The sequence below is a fragment of the Vidua chalybeata genome, chromosome 3, assembly GCF_026979565.1.
Source record: "Vidua chalybeata isolate OUT-0048 chromosome 3, bVidCha1 merged haplotype, whole genome shotgun sequence".
Taxonomy (NCBI): Eukaryota; Metazoa; Chordata; class Aves; order Passeriformes; family Viduidae; genus Vidua; species Vidua chalybeata.
Window position 1 is genome coordinate 32845078 of NC_071532.1, and position 19521 is coordinate 32864598.

At 49.1% G+C, this 19521-nt stretch overlaps 1 protein-coding gene across 3 annotated transcripts; it reads right to left on the reverse strand.

The window, feature by feature from the left end:
• Positions 1-52: 52 nt before the first annotated feature.
• Positions 53-19521, reverse strand: KLHDC3 (kelch domain containing 3). 3 transcript variants are annotated; one of them, XM_053937622.1, is made up of 11 exons: positions 19379-19521; positions 12976-13211; positions 10605-10781; positions 8319-8434; positions 6921-6992; positions 6480-6693; positions 6116-6202; positions 4852-4960; positions 1316-1389; positions 868-946; positions 53-664 (listed from the first exon to the last, which is right to left on the reverse strand). In XM_053937622.1, exons 2-11 carry the CDS (start codon positions 13127-13129, stop codon positions 598-600), a joined length of 1149 nt encoding a protein of 382 aa, XP_053793597.1. In that variant the 5' UTR covers positions 13130-13211; positions 19379-19521; the 3' UTR covers positions 53-597. The 3 variants fall into 3 exon arrangements, with proteins under 3 accessions (XP_053793597.1, XP_053793598.1, XP_053793596.1); XM_053937623.1 differs by lacking the exon at positions 19379-19521 and adding an exon at positions 19010-19177; XM_053937621.1 differs by lacking the exon at positions 19379-19521 and adding an exon at positions 18986-19177.

Genomic DNA, 19521 nt, shown 5'->3' on the forward strand with positions numbered 1-19521 from the left:
CTCTCATGCTTTTTCTCCCCCAGTTCATCCGCTAGAACACACAGAAACCATGTCTGCCTCACCATTTATAAAACTTCCCCCATCTGCTGTTTTACAATGGGAGCTGGACAGTGTCCAGCTGGGCCCAGGTCCCCACACTGGGCTCAGCTTGGAGCTGGGGCCTGCCATTTAGTGCCAGGAAGCTGTCAGTGCTGGCAGGAGCAGGTGTAGACGTTCCTGCTCTCTTGAGGCAATGCAGGCAACCCCAGGGCCATGGCTGGTGGTAAGAGTTGATTCAGGCCCTTGGAAAGTGACTGGACACTGGACAGCACAGCTGCAGTTCCACAGGCAAAGGGAAAAGAAGCTCTACAGCCACCAGCAAGGAGAGGGGTCACAGCTGTGCTGCTGGGGCCAGGCAGTTTTTCCCTCAGTGGCCAGCTCTGCTTGTCCACTTGTGCTGCCCAAAGCATGACAAGGGCAGAGGGAGGCCTAGCTAGGGCAAGACAAACCGAGCTCACACATTCCTTGCTTGAAAGGGCTAAAAATTCATGCAGGCAGTGGAGCAAGAGGTCAGTATGTGGAGGGGTGAGGGCAGGGTGGTAGAAGGACGAGTTGTCTTCAGCCCTGGTTGGAGACAATGGGGCGGCTGATGGTGCTGTTTGTTGTCATGGCTGAGAGCTCCCATCTGTAACACACCAAGAGGATACACTGAGAGAAAGCAAAAACACAGTGCCCAGGGCTAGAGCAGCTTTGAAGCAGACTTCAGCTACAGTCTCCAGCCCAACCCACCTCAAAGGTGCACAGTGCCAAGGGCAGCCCTCAGCCAGGGCTGGAACACGTCAAGGTCAAGGGGCACTTAGAGTGACCTCCCAGCAAGGCACACCATACCTGATGTCATGGGGAAGACAGGACTGGTCCAGGCTGTACTGAATCACTGCTAGCTTACACAGTGTCTTCAGACTGGGGCCTGTGAAAAGAAAGCAGTTTAGCTACAGCTAAAGTAGGCCTTGACTGGACACCATGGGGCATCATGCAATCAGTGCCACAGGAAAGAGGGCAGAGCCTTGTCTGAAGGACAAGGCAGAGCGCACACCAGGGACAGGCTGGGGTGGCTTCTGTACTCCCACAAGAGGTCTTGCATGCAGGAGTGCACAAAGCATGGCTGCACCTCTGGCTGCTCTGCCTTAAGCCAAGCACACTGGTCAGATACAGCTGTCTGGCTCCAGGACATGGCACCTGGAGCCACAGAGGGCACAGTTAGGTGCTTCACAGCAGGGCCTGCTCACAGGGCACTTTGTGGTAAGAGGTACAGGCTGGGCAGGAAGTGCTCACGTACTGAAGTCGAGGATGTAGAGATCTGAGTGATCCATCAGGTCGAATTCATCACCCATTCCCTCCTCTGGAGATGGGCTGCAGAAACCAAGCACAGTGTGTCAGTCAGGGCCAAAATTCTTATATACCGCTCGCCAAGGGCTGAGCAAACCCAGGAATGTTCCTGGCCTGCCTGTCCCATGCAGGGGCCCGGTGATCCCTACTGCCCCTCTGATGCCCCAAGCAGCACCCAAAGTCATCACTTTCTCAGCTCCTTGCAGAGTAGGCAGAGCTGCACAGGAGCCAGGGAGCAGAAACCCACACTATTTCTTCTGCAGGGCATGGGAGATGTGCCTCTTTTTCATGGATGACCATGATGATTCCAGCCATGAACCTCCTCCTCACCTCACCTGTCCATCACTCCTGTTCTCGTAGTTAAGATCTACTGCATTTATTTCAGCTTTGCCACTGAGATGCTGTAAGAGGAGTGTAGAGAAAGCAGCTAGAAAACATCTGCATGGCAGGGCAAGCACAGACATTTCTCAGTCTGATTCAGGAATCACTTTGTACTCCAGCCACAGCTGAAGTGGTTGTGCCAAAATGGGGATGGCATTTCAGAAGACTGTAGCTGAGCATTGAGCAGTGCAGCAGTCATTTTAAACCAATTCAAGTTTGCTGATACTCCCATTTGATGTTGGTCCTGGAATGCTAATGAGGAGCTACAACACTAGGCATTTCTAGGGAACAGACAGCCTCACCTATGGTTTCCTGCCACAGTGGTCTTGATGGAACAACCAAAGCACCTGAGAGACTGGACACTACATCTCCTTGCACAGACAGATCAGTCTGTGCTGAAACAGGGGAAAACACTCCCATGGCTTCGGGTTGTTTGGAGAATTTGAAAGAAAGGAAGAGTGTTTTAAGTCCTGCTTTGGTCTGTGACAAACCAACTTAAGTGTGCCCTCTCTTCTTAGCTGGGACTGACCTCACGCAGTGACTTCTCACCCCAGTGTCACTTGTTTCCCCACCCATGAGCCACTAAGCTTCACACCTCATGGGACATGAGGCAGTACCTGCTCCCCCAGTTCCCCACAACCTCGGGCCAAGCTGCAGAGCACAGCTCACTGCTGGCAGAGAAGACTTGTTGCTGATAGGACCCATCTGCCCGGATACAGGCAAGAGCCCCTTTAACTCCACCTCGTGTGCTTACCACATCACAATCTAATCTCACATCCACGTCACAGGAAACCCTAGACCATCCCTTATCTATCAAAAGAAAGCCAGCAGGCACCACGTCTGTGGTTTTAATCACCAAAAGGAAAGTAGCAGGGTGAGCCTGGAGTTCAAGACCAGGCAACCCTCTGCAACTCCCAGGCAGCAGGGTGCAGGGCACACCATTGCCAGCCAGAGCCCAGCAAAACTGCTAACTCCAGCTGCAAAACAACTCACCCTGCACTCAGTGACAGCCCCTATCCTCTCACCAGAGCCAGGATTCCTAAGCCTTGTCAGGGAAAACAGTCTCAAGCCAAATCTGGATCAGCATCTCTTCAGCTAAACTGTTTTATAGCATTCCTTCTCCCCCACCTTCTTCTGTGGGGATGGTCTCTGCACACTAAATTGCTGGTGGGTTTGGGAGGAAACCAGACCAGAGCCACAACTGTGACACAGCTAATGGGAACACCAAGCTTCCTGGTCCCTTAAACGGGACCCAAGTGAGGGATTGCTCCTGGCCACAGTGAGTGATCACAGCTGGAGCAAAAAGACCAAGCTCTGGCAAGGACTACCAAAGAAACAAAGCTTTTGGATGCCACAGGAGCAAGCAGCCTGCAGAAGTGCCTCTTCAGCAGTCTACAGGATGTGTGAATCCTGGAAGGGCAGACACAAAGGGGTTTTGCCTGCCCATCCCCCAGTGCCTTCCCTAGAAAGCTGAGCCTGTCGGCTCATCCTCTGAGAATCCCTGCTGGACAGCCCATGCTGTGCGACCCCTCCCCCTCCCCAGCCAGGGTAGCACAGGTCAGGAGGCAGACCACTGGGAGTTCTCCATTACAACGACTTCCTGGAAAACTTCTTATCTCGCCAGGCAGCTCCAGAATACACCTGATAACTGTTACAGGAAGCGAGCACAGCCCACCCCCACCTCCCACTTCCCCAGCCTCCAAGACCCTTCCTCCAGCTCAAGCAGGCTGCATTCCTGGCTGCCAGAAGCTCTTCCGAGCCCACACTAGCGCTGATGAATGTGCCTGTATTCGGGTTGAGCCTGACCTAAGAAACAAGCTGAATTCTGAAGTGGTTCATGGAGAAGACAAGGCACTGCTGCATTGCCTGGCAAGGGTGAACCAAACTCCAAAAAGCTGGTGTCAAATTTGTTGTGGTTTGCTAGCATTTCCCAGGAGTGCCAAGGCTTAACATCAAAGTTCAGCTGCTGCTGTAAGACAGCATCTGGGACCACCCAAAACTCCCATAAAGCCCTACCAAGCCTTCTGCTGTACTGAGCAGCACCTAGTACCTTTTGAGGAGACTGGATAAACTCAGCACCTCTGCATACCTCACCTGCACTAAGCACTCCCTCACAGACACATGGACATCCTACAGCTAAGCACGCTCCCCCTGAACTGGAACCTGAAGGCCCTTCACCCCATCACACACTGGTATGGTCAGGTCACCAGCAGAACCTGTCCTGCTTGGTTCTCTGCCCCAGGGTGGCTTCAGAAGCATCCCCAAAAAGCCACTGTCAAGATCCCAGAGAGAGCCCCAAAGCTTTCCAAACCATGAGGAGAGCTGAAAGCATTTAAGATGTCTCTGCAAGGTAGATACTGGCAAGCAGGACTGTGCTTCAGAGCTGCAATTTGTCACTCCAGACAGCATAGAGTGTGTCCTGGTGATAGACCACTTCCTTTCTTTTAGCAGCTGTTAAGGCTCTTGGCCACATCCAGATGCCCTACACCCTGACAGTATCACTTCCACTGTTTGACAGCTAAATCCATAACACCAGGTCCCTGTTGTGAATGGAAATGTTGCTAAGGAACACTGGTGCAGAAGGCAACATTGTCTTGTCATGTCTGTAGGCTCCTCAAACAGCTCCCAGCTGAGCTCACATCCCACTGCAGCTTGGCAGCAGAACTCACACTTGCCAGTGGATGAAAGAAGCTCTGGTGGGAGAAACAGGGCAGCACGTAGGCAAAGCTAAGTCAGTTTGACGTCTTCTCTGGCACAGCAGACTGAGATACATGTCCTTCTGACATCAGGATCTCCTCTCTTATCCCCACAACCTCTTTACCAGAAAGCTTGAGCACTGCACAGCCCCTCCTGAGCAGCCTGTTACACTCTTCTGTCTCTACATGTACAAGATGGCTTGTCACCAGATGCTTTACAGGCTTACATGATACTTTCAGTCTCTTCCAGGGCAGATCTGATGTACATGATTACCTACACTTGTCAAATAGGCTGACACTTGCCACATACCTCTGAAGTCCATCTGATACAGAGTGGGTCAGAGCGTTAAGGGACACTGTGCTGAAGGGACAGGCAAAGCCTCTCAGGGAGCCACCTCACACAACTCACCTGGTACCTCCAAAGAGGATGATTCTGTCCCCCACTCTGCAGCAGCATTGCCGGCGGCGAGGACACGGCCCTTTTCCCTTGGGTTCAATCTTCCTCCAAGAAAGAGAAACTAACAGGAGGAAAAGAGTGCACCAGCTTGTCACAAGAGCCTGGCCAAGACCAGGTATAAGCAGGTTATGAATATAAGCAGATCACAGGAAAAGCAGAGGCCCACTACCCCACAGACACCAAATAGCCAATATCCACCCTCCCCCTTAACCTCCTCACTAATGGTTAATCATGCACTTCTATGAAGTTGTTACTGAAGTGCCACTTAGATGCCAGTCACAGTCCTGGAGCTCTGCCTGCTGAGACAGGATTTGCAGGTCATATCAGAGAATGGTTTGCGTTGGAAGGGACCTTAAAGACCATCTTGTTCCAACCCCCTGCCATGGGCAGGGACACCTTGCACTAAACCAGGTTGCTCAGTGACCCATCAAGGCCTTTCACTTGCAAAGCCTGAGCACCAGGACCCACAGACTGCCATGGCAGCAGGTCCAAAATCACAGGGAACTGTACTGGGCAGAACTGCAGGAGCAGACAGGCAGCTTCCCTTCCCCAGAGCCTGCTGCGGTCGGGATTTAGAGGAGGGAGATCCAGGAACCAGCTCCATCTGCTGGCAGGCTGCGATCGCAGAGCACCCTGGCAGAGGTGCATCAGCTGCTGGGACGTGGAGAACTGGACCGGGAGACAGCAGCCTTTGTTCTTCTGCTGCTCTCTGTGGCAAGGATGCTTGCCACAAGCAATTAGCAAACAAAATGAGTCTAGACAGTGAAACATGCCTGAGGACACCAAACCAGCTCACAGCTGACTGATATTCAGGGTACCAGCTGAAGAACCACCCCTTCTGCTGCACAGTTTGAGTTGGTACCCAGAGATGGTGATCCTGCAGCTCAAGTTGAATGGTTTCTCCAGCTATAGTCTCTCTCTTCCCTAACCCTATCGCTTCCTCATATCTTCTCTTCTGTCAGTACTTTTGCACATTTAAGAACAAGACAAAGTTTTTCCAATGAAATATGCCTTTCAGCAATACCTCATTTTCTATTTTCTAACTGAGATTTGGAAACATCCCGAAGAGGAACAGGCACAGTAGCAAGTTGCTGTCAGAAGAGCCAAGAGTCACTCTCCCCCAAGCAGTACTTCCTTGGACAGTATGTTCCTCTGAGCACTCACATGCCTGACAGCCTGGAGCACTATCACTGCAGCAAGTTAAAAGCATAAATACCTGGATTGAATTTCCAGAGGTCATGGAAGTGTCTGTTCAGGCGTGCATTGTAGCCACCAAATACATATAGTTCCCCATTGTAGCTGACTGTAGGGAGTAAGCACAGACATCAGAGAGCCACCCAGAAGGTCCCTGACCCAACACCAAACACAAAGCAATGTGGTGCTGGCTGTCCATCTCTCCTTACACCACCTTCATGTACAGTGGATTGCAAGGCTTTTTGGTGAGCAGCAGCTTTCCACAGAAACTGGGCTTTGTGCAACCCTTTCTAACCCACAGCCCCACCCAACAGAGCAGACACCCCTTCTAAGGCAGGCAGAAACTTCCTTCCACCATCCTCCACCCTCAGCAGACCCACACTCACAAGCTGAATGGCTCCGCCGGCCCTCCGGGAGCACGGGAGTGGGAGGGGAGTCTAGCCAGGAGTTGGTTTCTGTATCGAACACTTTAATGCGGTTACAGTAGATCTCATTGTTAGAGTGAAATGGCCCAAAACGATCAGCTCTGCCACCAAACACGTACATCTTTGTTCCAATGATGGTAGCTGAATGAAAGTCTCTCCAGCGGGCTGGAGTACCCTGAAGGACAGAGTAAAAAACAAAGACAAAAGAAAGAGTGCACATTAGCCAGGGAAATAACACATCTTGATGAGGAAGTTGGGTGGCTGCCTTCTCCTGGAGAACTTCCCATCCTGTAGATCCCAGCCACATCAGCCAGAAGCTGTGAAACAAGTGTGGGCAGCTACCCCAGAGAATAGCAGATGCTAAACTTCCTCCACAAACCAGAGGGAAAAACAGACACTGACCTTGGCAGAGATTAAGGTCCACGTCATGTTTGTGGTGTCCAGTTTATGGATATCATTTGAAAAGCAGTCAGCCTGGAAGACACATGAGCAGCTTGGTCACAAAGGGACTGAGAAGCCTGGTCACATCCAGCCCCAGAAAGGATGCTGCCCTGCAGACCTGGAGCATCCCTTTGGATTCAGTACTTCCTAAGAGACAAAGTGCTTGCTCAGGCAGCACTTATCACTTAACAAGAGGAAAGCAAAGCCTATTTCTTCCCAAAGGTGTCCCGTCTCTTCCTGCAGCTTTCCCATTTATTTGGTGCTCATTTCCTCCTCCAAAGGCTGTCCTGCACACAATACATTCATGGTAGGAGCCTGCCTCCTCTCCATGTAGCAGCGGAAAAAAGAGGCAGGAAGTCAAACTGGCTCTGCTAAGGCCGCCTAACGAGATGCAGAAGCTAAGGTTACTTCTGGGAAGCTGAACATCCAGGAGCAAATACACTCCAGGTTCTGAGGTCCCACAAAACCCATCTGCAGCTGTCTGCCTGGAAAAGATTGCATTTACACAAACAATGTGGACTCCTGCTCTTCCAGGCAAGGTTAGAGAGCAGCAAGACAGCCAGAGGTTTATTTGGTCTTGGTTAAAAAAAGGACACATCTGAACCCCTCCTGCTGCTGTAATCAATATAATGGATTTGGCTATCACCCTCAGAAAAGAAGGAATAACCCAGAGACTTCTGTAACAGGGCCCCACCTTTCTTCCAAACAAATAGACGTGACTTTGCACATCTTTTCTGGAATCTGGTGATAGGCTGAAATTATATTTACCCACTTCTTAAGATAAGATCATAAGGATTTGCTAAAAAGAGCATTAGGTACACTGACAGCTATTGCAGGATGAACTTTGGCTCAAGGTATTCTTAATGGGAAGGCAACCAAGTGTTTGCTGAAAGCGATCAGCAAGATGTCAGAGCAGGAAGAGACTACAGGGAACATACACCAGACTAGGACAAAACCTCACAGCAACACTGCAGAAAGTGATTTTTCTGGCTCAATTCTGAGCCAAATTAAAATAAATGTAGATCAGTATATACTTATTAAAAAATGTTGTGTATTTGTGTATCTACATTTAGCTGAGAAATGCGCCAGAAAAAAAAAAATATATTTTTACCTCTTTGTGGTAAATATGTTTTGTGAAAGTAAAAAAAAAAAATCCAACACTTTTTTGCACTTGCTTTTCCAATTATCTTCTCCACAAAACAATTAGCATAACCTGGGTACTAATGCCATAACTTTGCTAAGTTACAAAATGACAGTGGCTAGGAATACAAAATACACCTCCTGCCTCTATCAGCGTCCTGGGTATCAACACCCTCTTGCCCAAGGGCTCACCAATTAATAGTCACAGAGACTACTCACCAGCTGTTCATAGCCTCCAAAGATAAACATGCTCTTTGCCAGGACACAAGCTGAATGCCCATCTCTTGCCCCTGGGACCATTCCAGACACCTTTGGCGTGAACCACTTGTGTGTGTCTGAAACAAAACAAGAGGCAATGCTGAGAAAACACCGTAACTGTTGGAGTGGGATAGTTTTATTACTACTGTTCTTAATTTCTAAGGCAAAAACCATTCTTGCTTTCTCACACAGCACCTGCTCTGCCAGAGAGGCTGCAAGCTTCTTTGGGTAAGGCTACCTGCCTGAGCCCCCACAGAAGGACACAGTGACAGAAGCCTCAGCCTCTGGGCATGGCCACCAACTGCCAGAGCTCACATTTTACCTGTGAGTAGTACAGCACGGCTTGAACAATGTTACTTTTACCGAATCTCTTGCAGAGTGTAGTTGTGAGTCACTAATCAACTCAGCATTCACACTTTCTATTACAATGAAGCAATAATGCTAAGTGGCTCACTGACCTCATGGCGTGGAGATGCTCAGTAACTGAGCATGACTGAGGAAAAACAGCTCTCAAACCCAGATAGAAATCACTTAACCACAAGTTCTCCATGTTAGCTGTTGTGCATATCTCCACCTCTGCAGTGCAGCTCTCCCTGTCTTATCTGCTCCACTTGTTACATTCGCATCCCCTCTTCCTCACTTTCCACCCTTCACAGTGCTCACTGTGAGCCTGCACCAGACAGATTCAGCCCCTTAGCCTGCACACTCCAGGGGCTGGCCTGATTTAGAAGATGACTTAAAATCCTGCCAGAGCTACTCTCCATGCCAGGGCAACACAGAGCCAAGCCAGCAACTCACTGCCAAGCGCAAACAGGCACCTGCCCCAAGAGCTCCGAGAGGCACAGATAAGCCTCGAGGCTGCAGGAGACATTCCCCCCACCCTCCCTAATGGCTCTTGGCTGCCAAAAACAGTGCTTATTTCAGAGAGTCCTAACACTGGAGCCAAAGCATGAGGATGACTTCCCTGAACTTGGCCTGCGGACACAACTGTCCACCTATGCTCCATCTGGCACCACACAAAGGGTCTTGCAAGGTCAGCAGAATCCCTAGGGAGCCTCTAGTGAGACAGCTCAGGGCTATTGAGTTCTTTTTCTCCCTGGGGCTTCTTCCAAACTCAGTCACACTGTATCAGCAACAGCTCACCCAAGTGCAGCATGTTAAATTAGAGATGGAAAAGACCTCAATTTGTGATCTGCTCAACACTGCAGGAACAAAACTGCACTCAGACAGGACTTTATTTAGCCTGATATGACTCCCACAGTGGAACTTACAATACAGACATGGGGCTGTGACTGCCAGCCTTACTTTCCAGGAATGGCAGGCCTGTGTGTATAGACAGCTGCAGACGGTTTGGAGAAGGACCTTCTGTTAATTTTCACTTAATGCTAAAGCACTGGAGCTGTCAGGGAGACTAGGCAGGTCCCACTACAAAGCCTCTGTGTAGTCAGAGGTTTACTGGTGGCTTCTCAGCTGCACGTGTCAGTGGAAGGAAGGGGAAAACCCTGTGCCACAAGCTGAAAGACATTTTCTGGTAAAGAAGAGATCCCTTGACCAAGCACCAGAGCAAGCAGTTTCCTTGCAAGTTCAGCAAGACAGCTACTGGCCAGTATTTAGATGGACTTGCATCCAGATATACTCCTTTTCTTTCCTGACACCTGTGTCCATGCAGCTCCTTATGGCACCTTTTCTCCAGAGGTGCTCCAGCAGTGCTGTGGAGAAGCCGACCAAAAGGCTCCAAAGGAGTTTATTTTTCAGGTTTATCTAACTTGACTTATGTCTTCCCTGATTTTGCCATCCTGTCCTGGACTACTCCTGTGCTTTATTCCTCACTCTCCTTCACGCCTTCAGAAAGAAGGACCACACTGGAGAGGAACCACAATCCTCAAGAGCCCAGCCCCTTCTTGCTTCAACCTTCAGCCACAATTAAGGAATACTACATCACACAGAGAGAACGCTTCAATTATAGTTACTATCAGAGAGAGCACACAAAGCTGATAGAAAAATTAAAGCCATTTTCATTGTTAGAAAGGATCAGCAACCTCTGCCCAAAGGCTTTTAACAGAGATTTAAGCATGCAGACACAACGGCCACCATACTCCACTTCTAAAACTGCTGAAACAGACAGTGACACCATTTCCTCCAGACTGTCACCAAGGGACAAGAAAACAAGCTGGGGAGCAGAGTGGGGGGCAGAGAGGTCTGATCAAGAACAGCTGTGACAAGGAACAGTGAGAAGCTGGAACTTACTGACATCGAAAGCATAGAGCACATTGCAGGCTCCCTCCGTGTCGTTGCGACCACCCCAAATGTAGACGGTGTCGTCGATGAGCACTGCTGAGTGTCCATACCTCATGTAGGGCACCTCTCTCACGTGGTCTCGGCTGTTTGTCCACACTGGAGGCAACTTGATCCAGCGCAGAGACACTGGAAACACAAGTTTGAGCCCATGTCAAATGCTAGGCCTGCTAAATTGCTCACAGTTCATAACTCATCCTGTGAGGTGCTTTTTACCCCGTGACAAGGTGCAGAAGCAGTCGAGTAAACAAGAGAAAGCTGTGTCTGACCCTGAGTAGCAGCTAGTTAAGAAATACAGCTCTGAAGACCCAGAGGACAAAAACAGGCTCTATTCTACAACAATTCATTGAAAAGGTTTCCACTCTGGCTCATCCTAGACTGTGAGTGAAGGATACAGCACACACACAAACAAATAGGGAAAGAAAAATGAGAAAGTACAGAGGTGACCATGAATGCAGACACTACTTCAAGCTGGTGAGATTGCTGAAGATACTCAAAGCTGGAAGAATGGGCAGCACAGGAATACAAAAGGGAATGCCTGAAGGCATCGCTTGGGCTTGCAGAAGCACAGTTTAATTAAAGCAACCCAGCAGTTTTGTAGGAACAGGGTTTGTTTGCTTTTGTTTTGGTTTTCAAGCTATAGGGGTGGCCTAACCTTGCATTACTAATAGGAGTTCCTTGGGATTACAGGTTCCCCTTCCTGTGTGTCATATCCAGCAGCAGCCAGAACAGTCAACAGGTATTACAGGGTTTAATGACAGTGCAAGAGTCACAGTAAGTGTTACACAGCCATTACATAACAGGACCAGTCACCCTCCTTCTACCATATACAGCCTCCAGGTTTGTTTTCTACATGGAGTTGATACAAAATATAGCAGGAAACAGTCTGCAGTTCCTCTGAAATACTAACATAGGGAAAGGGAAAAGTCAGGCATCTCAAAAGGTGGGCATCTACCCCACAGGCAGAAAGGGCACTGAGGAAGCACATCCAATGCTTAAGTCAAGCTAGACTGGATGTTCCTACCTAAAACATAGTCTTCATCTTTGGAAGACTGACAAGAGATCATTCACAATCTGGTATTCTTGGCTTTAGCACTGCCACCTGACAATGCTAGCTGAGCAAGGGCTTGGGAAGCTACTGTCACTTCCCATGTGGTGGCTGCAGCATTCTGACACTTTAATATTTGGGAGTGGTAAGAGGGAAAGACAACACAAGAGCATTCCTTTGGGCACAGTCATTATGCTTCCCCAGAAGAGTGCTCTACTTGGCACGTTCTACAACATTCAGCTGTGTTGACTGTGAAAGGCCAGTCCCTCTGGACAGAGGTAAATGTCACTGTTCACAGGCTCCTGAGCTACACCCCCTCTACACTTTGAGCAGGTCACCTTGGCAGCCCTCTGTAACCAATGCTTTTATCCCTGCTGCACATCAGTCTTAAAGGAGTGAATTCACTGCATCTTACAAGCTAGGTTTGTCTACACATGGGTATTTGCAGAGCATTCAGCATGCTGTCCAGCCTCCAAAACTGGTCATTGGTTCTCTGTTCTTGGCTTTGTTTAACTGGAGCCACCCAAGCAACTGTGTAGTTTTTAATCACCTGCCTAATTACACGGAAATACTTAATGGACCAGCTCAGTAACCTCTTCAGTTCAAGGAGCACTCAATCAAGAAATACAGCCTGTGCCAGCACAGCCATGGCTCCAACTCAGCCTCATGACAGGTACTGGTTATCCTACACAAATGGCTCCAGTTGCAGATGCTTTTCTAAGCTATGTTGTGAATCTGCATGGTAGCTGCTACCAAAATGGGACAGCCTCCCTCCTAGCCACATGCCCCTACTTACTCCATCATGCTGGCACCAGTTGTCAGCTGCCCCCCAGGGAAAGAGCTCAGATGTCTACACCTGGAATCTTAACTGAGTGCACTGGCTCACACCCTGCTCCTTCCACACTATGGGCAGCTGAACCTGGACATGCTGCAAACTGGAGGGGGGACCTGAGCCAGCTTGATATCACCTAAAGAGCACCTGGCTGAGTTTGTGTTCACAGAGAACAAGGACAAACCAAGCCATTGGCTATGTGACTGCTTCAGTGAGTCCTTGTCCTAGGAGTCAGATGAACTACAGCCCCTCTGTGTCCTGCTCCTGAAGCTAAAAATGCAAGGCTGCACCAAGAAAGAGGCTCCTACCTACTCTGATAACTTTTCCTGGAAATTAAGTCAGACAGCATGTTGCAGGGTATAACATGCCAGGCAGCAGCAGACAAGAAAAGCAATAACTGAGCCCAGTAAGGAAGTCCTTTGTGCCCACAAGGACACCTTTACCTGCGTTGAAAACGTGGACGTCAATCTGCCGCAGGGTCTCATAGTCCTCTCCAGAGCAGTACCCACCAAAGGAATAGACCTTGTGCCCGACAGCCACGGCCGCGTGGTTCACCCTCCGTGGCCCACCTTCCAAGTGCACTGCCCACCGTAGCATTCCTCCCTGCAAGCCAGGCGGTCTTCAGGGCCCCCAGTGCCACAGCCACATGCTTCCGGGGCCACCGCAACGTCACCTGGCTCTGCAATACAGACACAATGCCAAGATAACAAAATCCATCCTGCATGTCTTCCTACCTGCTACAAAGGTTACCTTAATGTACCCTCATTCACCCGCTTCCCAACTGGAAACATTCCTCTTGGGAAGAGGACACAGAGCAAGGCTCAGAGGAGCAAGCAGAGATGCCCTTGCACACAAAGCCCCTCAGGGTGGCTGCACAGGCAGCTCCAGCCAAACACCTTCGGCTTGGCCACACACATCTCACATACATGTCACAGCCATTTGTCTGCATGAATGAAAACACACAGTGAGAGCCAACAGTGAAGGTGAAAAGAACAAACCCAGAGGGAAGAGTGTGCTCTTTGGACCAGTTCTGAGAAACAGCAGAGGAAAAGATTAAAACGAAACACCCAACAAAAAAACCTCAAAAGGACCACCCCTACATAAAGAAACCAACTTCCCATTATGGGGGTGGGTGACAACATTAGCATTTAGACCCATTGACTTGAACACTAGGGTTCAATCTAATTAGACACAGGAGAGCAGAAACCCTTTAATCTAGGTAGAAAGTTCTTTGCTAATGCTCAGAAAAGGTCTTTTCCTCCCACACCAAACCAAGGCATAACTATGAAAATTCCGTAACATCACATCTTGTTAGGGAACCGATTTTCTTCATTCCTCAAACAGATGGCTTAGATCATATCTTAGAGAAATCACCACAGATGATTCTTGCAGAGATTCTCCTTTGGATCTAAGAATCTAGAGCAGAGTCTGCCTGGGTGCTTCTAAAACAGCAGGTCAGTTTGATTTTTAACAGTTTTCTCCTAGCTGAAAAACAGCCATTAGAAGAGATGTCAATGTTTCAGACAGCACAAATAAAATTCTTATTTTATTTCTTGGTTCTAGGTTATTGAAAGATTCAGTCAGCATGTTCCCATCCCACAATCAGTTTTAGCCTTTGCAGAATACGAAGAAATTTGGGGATGCCTTTGAACAAGGACTAAATTCCTACACATAAAATTCCTACGCTCTGCCCCATTTCATTTTGGAAAGTAGTGAGTTTTGGCAAGGAGGATTCCCCTCCTGTTTCAGAAATAGCTAGAGGGCAGCAAGAGGGGCAAGTGCCATGCTGCTCTGCTCCAGTTGGCCAGCTCCAGCCCTTCAGTCAAGTGGAATCACTGCTCACAAGGAGGCCCATCAGCAGCCTGACCAGCCCAGCGCCCAGCCCACCCACACACTCGCATTTTATCCCCCTCCTGTGGTAAGAATAAGAGATGGCACCAACAGGGAGCTCCTGGCATGAAGCAGAGCTTAGGCTTCCAGCTTCATCCACTGACTCCATAGACAGTTCAAAACCATTCAGTAAACAGTCACCTCATTCAAGAACTTCCAAATGTCATAAAAATTTGAGTAGCTTCTTTTTAAAGTTATTTTTTGAGTTGTCTTCATGCTCTGTACATAAATGTTACAGCAACAGGACATGTGCAAAGCCCAAACAGAGACCATCCTGCAGCCTTATTGTAACAGGAGTCTCTCCTGCAAACCTGCCTGTTCCTGCAGCAACTACCCTAACCTAAACTGCAGTCAGTAACCCAGAAATTTGCAGCAAGCTTTGCTCCAGCAGGGGTTCTCCAGAAGGGCCCAGGAACAGCCCCCATCTTCTACACACTATGCTTCAATTTCAGATCTAGCAGGTTTTTACCCTTAAGCAACTATTTTTTTTTAAGCCAGACAGCACTCTTGAATAAGTCCTCTGCAAAGCTACAGAACAGATGAGTTTCCATGGAACCCACCAAAGTCACGTTCCAAGCTATTTTGAAGACTTCACATATCTAAATCTGTTTCCTGCCTCAGTCACAAGTTATTCCTGAAAAATCGAACCCATGTTTTCCTCATAATCTCTTCTTGTTTAAGTGATTGTGTTAAAGACTCCTCAAGGACCTTAACTGGTTTTTATCACCAGTATCAATATTTTCAACACCCTTCAGACTGAGCCCAGTCCAGGAGGACCAAGAAGATGAATCTTACTTCCTAGTTCTCTTCTTGGTTCCTACTGAGGTAGAGGAGCACAGCTGCTTGGCACAGCAGGCAGGCATTGTACCAAGGCCCCTGCCTTTTCTTTCAGAAAGGCTGGGAAAACTCTTCCTCACCCTTGGAACTTCCCTTGAGCCAGGTGCAAGGATGCTGGTCCTGTCACTGCCACAGGAGCTGGCTACCCTGCCCCAGCAATTCTGCTATTCCCATCAGAAGGCACCTTATCCCAAGAGGTTAAATCTGGTCCACAGCAGCTCCAGGCCCAATCCCTGGCACTGCAAGAAAGATACTGAGGTTGAAGCAACAATGTTGAAATGCTGTTTCCTACAATTATTGGGAAAGTTTTTCCCCAAATGAGCACTTTCCAGGCGACTGGCAGGTTTGGAGTGGTGGCAAGGGCAATGGGATGGAAGTTGGCTGTGCTTCACCTTGGCTCTGTCCGGGGATACCCCTTTAGAGCAAATACAGAGCTTTGCCAGCACAGCCTCCTGCTGCCCCTCCTCAGAGCCAAGAAAAGCAAACACTCATCTGAACACTTCACAAAGAGAGAATGACCAGAAGTGTGAAGTAATCTTTACAGGGTCACGGGAAAACACAGAGTTTAACAAGCTGTCAGGGATTTTCCAAACCCAAGTGCTCTTCTCTACGCTGTAATAAAAGCTCCCATGCAAACTCCCATCTTCCTCTTCTGCCACTGGCCACAACCCTACCCTGGAACTACCACATCTTCCTGCACCAGGCATTTGTTTGCCCCTTTTCAGCCGCACACAGGCCCAGCCTCTCCTCCTCCCTGCACAGCCTTGTCTCCTGAGGTTGCCTCCACTACTCCGCCCCATGCTTTCTATGCCCAGCTCCAGATTCTCCTCGCCTGCCTTATTTGCAATTGTTTCCTTAGACCAATCTTCTGTCCCAAAGCATTTTCCTCCTCCGAGCCCCCTCTGTGCACTATCTGCAAATAGGAGTTAGACACACATTTTGGGAAAAAACAATATTTTTTGTCCTACAACTATAGAAACTGTTGAATTCAAGTTTGATTTCAACCATTGATTTTTCCATTTCAAGTTTGATTTCCAATGGTAATTTTTATTATATAAATGAGAACATAAATAAACCACTTTTCAGTCTCATTCTATGAGGATTTCTTAGTAGGAGAATTGCACTTGACATTAAGCTACAGCTTAGATTTCTTTACAGATCACAGAGAACACAGTCAAGGAGAGAGGGAAACAAAACTGATAAGAAACAATTTACTAACAATTTCCCCCAACTGTACAATATTAGATTATGCAAAATACATTCTGTGGTTTCTCATTTAGGACACCAGCAACAGTGATGTAGATTATAAAACACAAAAATATTGATAAGACAGAGGCAAATTGTATTAGAGAACTGGGAGGGCATTGCAAGATGAGGCACACAGAATCACAGCTTCTGTTCAAGCCACCGCTTGCTTCCACTGCCTCATGTTAGAGTCTCACTTCCACTCTCCAAAAACTAACAGATCTCTTACTTCCAAACTTCACAACTCCCCATTTCCCTGGTCTGCCATGATCTATCCAGAAATACAGTAAAGCACAGGGGATGCAGAGAAATTTTGAAACACTGGTAGGTCCTGTCATTAACCAGGAATAAGTGCATTTCTGAAAATCAGGACATGCTTCACTTACTGGTGAAGTACCTGATATTGGTGGTGCTGGAAATTACGTGAGAACAACAGTGCATTGTTCCTCTGCCACAAAGCATTTCACTGCTAAGCCAGGGAACAATCAGATTTAATTCAGCTCTACATTCTTCCAATACAGCACCTGTAGACAGCACTCCCATATCTCTGGTTGTGCTGTTGCCTGAAGATGCACTTAATGCCTGCAACAACCTTCATCCCAACTGCTCCAGCTTACACCTAACAAGAGCCTAACAACACAGCATATGGATATCTGAGATCAACAAAAGTATCACACAATCTCTCACTAGCATATCTTCCAAAACTGTTGTGGTGACTTGAGCATTGTGGCACAAATAGAAAAAAAAATCCCCAAAACAACAACAAAATCCAAACCAGGTTTTACTCAGATTTTTCACTTATTTGTTTTATTTGGTTTAGGCTTAGTACTTTCAAACCCTACAATTAGTTATGAAAATACTTCATTCAAGATAGAAAGATACTGAGCATCTCCAAGTACAGTAGCCAGGTGATGATCTTAAAACAAACCCATATATTCTTGGATCCACTTCTTTGCTCAAAGGGAGCTCACTGGGCTCTCTCACTTCTCTCTGCACACAGAAGGAAACCTAGAGCCATTTCTAAAAGCTGCTTAGATTAGCCTTCCTGCATCCAGTTCCCAAAGCAAGAGGGAGAAACCCAGCAGCAAGTGGCCTGGATTTTCAAGGACTTGTTCTGTAACCCCCAGAATTACAGCAGCACCCCAAGAAAAGCAGCCTACTCTGCAAAGCTGCTCCAGAGAGCAAATCGTACCGTGTGGCTGCCTCAGTCCCGTCTCCCAAAAGACACCAGCCACAAGGTTTAGTAACCCTTAAAATAGCCCAGCCAGTTCACAGCAGTCCATATAGACCATTCTATTTCAAGCACATCCAACATACTGTTAGAGATAACATGAGAACAACCTGCTTTCTTCACTCGTGCTTGACATTTATCTAATGCTTGGAGCATTTGTGCTAAGGCAGTGTGAAACTGCAAGCTTGCACATTCAACAGCTCGGACACTCACAATGCAATTCCAGCCCCAGTAAATTAGATGCTGCTAGAACAGCCCTCGAGCTCGTGAACTGAGCCTGCTCTGGAAGCTCATGTTAGCCACGGGAATCACAGACCACGCTGCTCAGGCACAAATTTATCCCAGTGGCCCCCCTACAGCCAGCCTCACCATCTTATTTTTCACCAAATATTTTGCCCACTGCTGACTTACTTTTGCCTAAAGCCTAGCTGAGATTCTGCACCTGCTGAGCTGGCTTCTATTCTTCACCTTGCTTCCTAAACCCCACCTTCTCTATGGAGTGTACCTAAGCTTTGGACATACTGTTTGACCCCCACTTCCCCATCAGGAATTTGTCACAGCCTGTTAAGCTGTTTTTGCCATGCCAAGGGCAGCCCTTGTGTTGGGCTGGGAAGCTCAGGAAAGCTGAGCTGACAGGCAGTGGGGAATTTCTTGCTTTACACAGGGCTACATCAGTTTGTTTCTCTGCCCCACTGTTGCACTGACACTGAACCCCACACAGAGTGGTCTGCTGGGCTTGGCCACACACAGGGCAGGCTCACAGATGCCAGCCTTCCCTCTGCCTGGCATATAGGACTGGGGAAGACCAGGCATGCAGCCCCACAGCAGCCACGACTGGGTGAGAGAATAAATGGTGTGGAAGGAACCACACGAGCCCACAGGATGGAGAGAGAAGGCGCAGCAGAGGTCATTGCAGGGCAGAAGGGCAGCCTCCCTGACACAGACCTGTCAGGGAGGACAGGGATTTGTGGGGTCACAGAATGCTTTAAGGATGGAGAAGACCACTAAGATCACAGAGCCCAGCCATTAACCCAACACTGCCAGGCCCACCACTAACCCATGTCCTGAAAGTGCCACATTTACAGATTTTTTTTAACACTTCCAGGGATGGTGATTCGACCATTTCCCTAGGCAGCCTGTTCCAATGCCAGACTACCCTTTTCGTGAAGAATTTTTTCCTAATATCCAATCTAAGCCTTCCCTGGTGCAGCTTGCAGCTATTTCCTCTTGACCTGCCTGTCAGTTGTTACCTGGGAAAAGAAGCCGGCCCGCACCTGGCAACAATCTCCTTTCAGGCAGTTGCAGAGAGTGACAGGGTCTCCCCTGAGCTTCCTTTTCTCCAGGCTGAAGATCCCCAGCTCTCTCAGCCGCTCCTCACAGGACTGACTCTCTGGACCCTTCAGCAGCTCCTCTGCCCAACTCTGGACACGCTCCAGCACCGTTGGCCGCCCCTCCCCGCCCGAGCCCGCTCTGTGCCGCCCCGCGCCCCCATCCGCCGCCCGCGGGCCCGGCCGAGGGCACCCGGGCAGGGCGGCGGCCCCGCGCCCCCAGCCCTCACGGAGGGGCTCGGCGGTGCCTACCGGCCTCACCCTCCCCCAGCCTCAGCACGGTCCCGCCAGCTCCCTGCGGCCCCGGCCCCGTACCTGTGCCCGTACAAGGAGCTCCGACAGCCCCGCTCCGACGGGAGCTCCCGCCGCTCCCTGGGACTTGTAGTGCAGCGTGGCCCCGCCCGGCTCCGCGGGCACCCCCCGCCCCCCGCCAGAGTGGCGCGGCCCCGACCGGCCCT

Excerpts from the sequence above, each read along its gene's own strand:
- KLHDC3 (XM_053937622.1), bottom strand. The coding sequence starts at position 13,129 with ATGCTACGGTGGGCAGTGCACTTGGAAGGTGGGCCACGGAGGGTGAAC. Across the intron at positions 6,993-8,318 it reads TTGGAGGCTATGAACAGCTG|GCTGACTGCTTTTCAAATGA; the intron begins GTGAGTAGTCTC and ends TGTGTCTTCCAG. Across the intron at positions 665-867 it reads TGTCTTCCCCATGACATCAG|ATGGGAGCTCTCAGCCATGA; the intron begins GTATGGTGTGCC and ends GGTGTGTTACAG.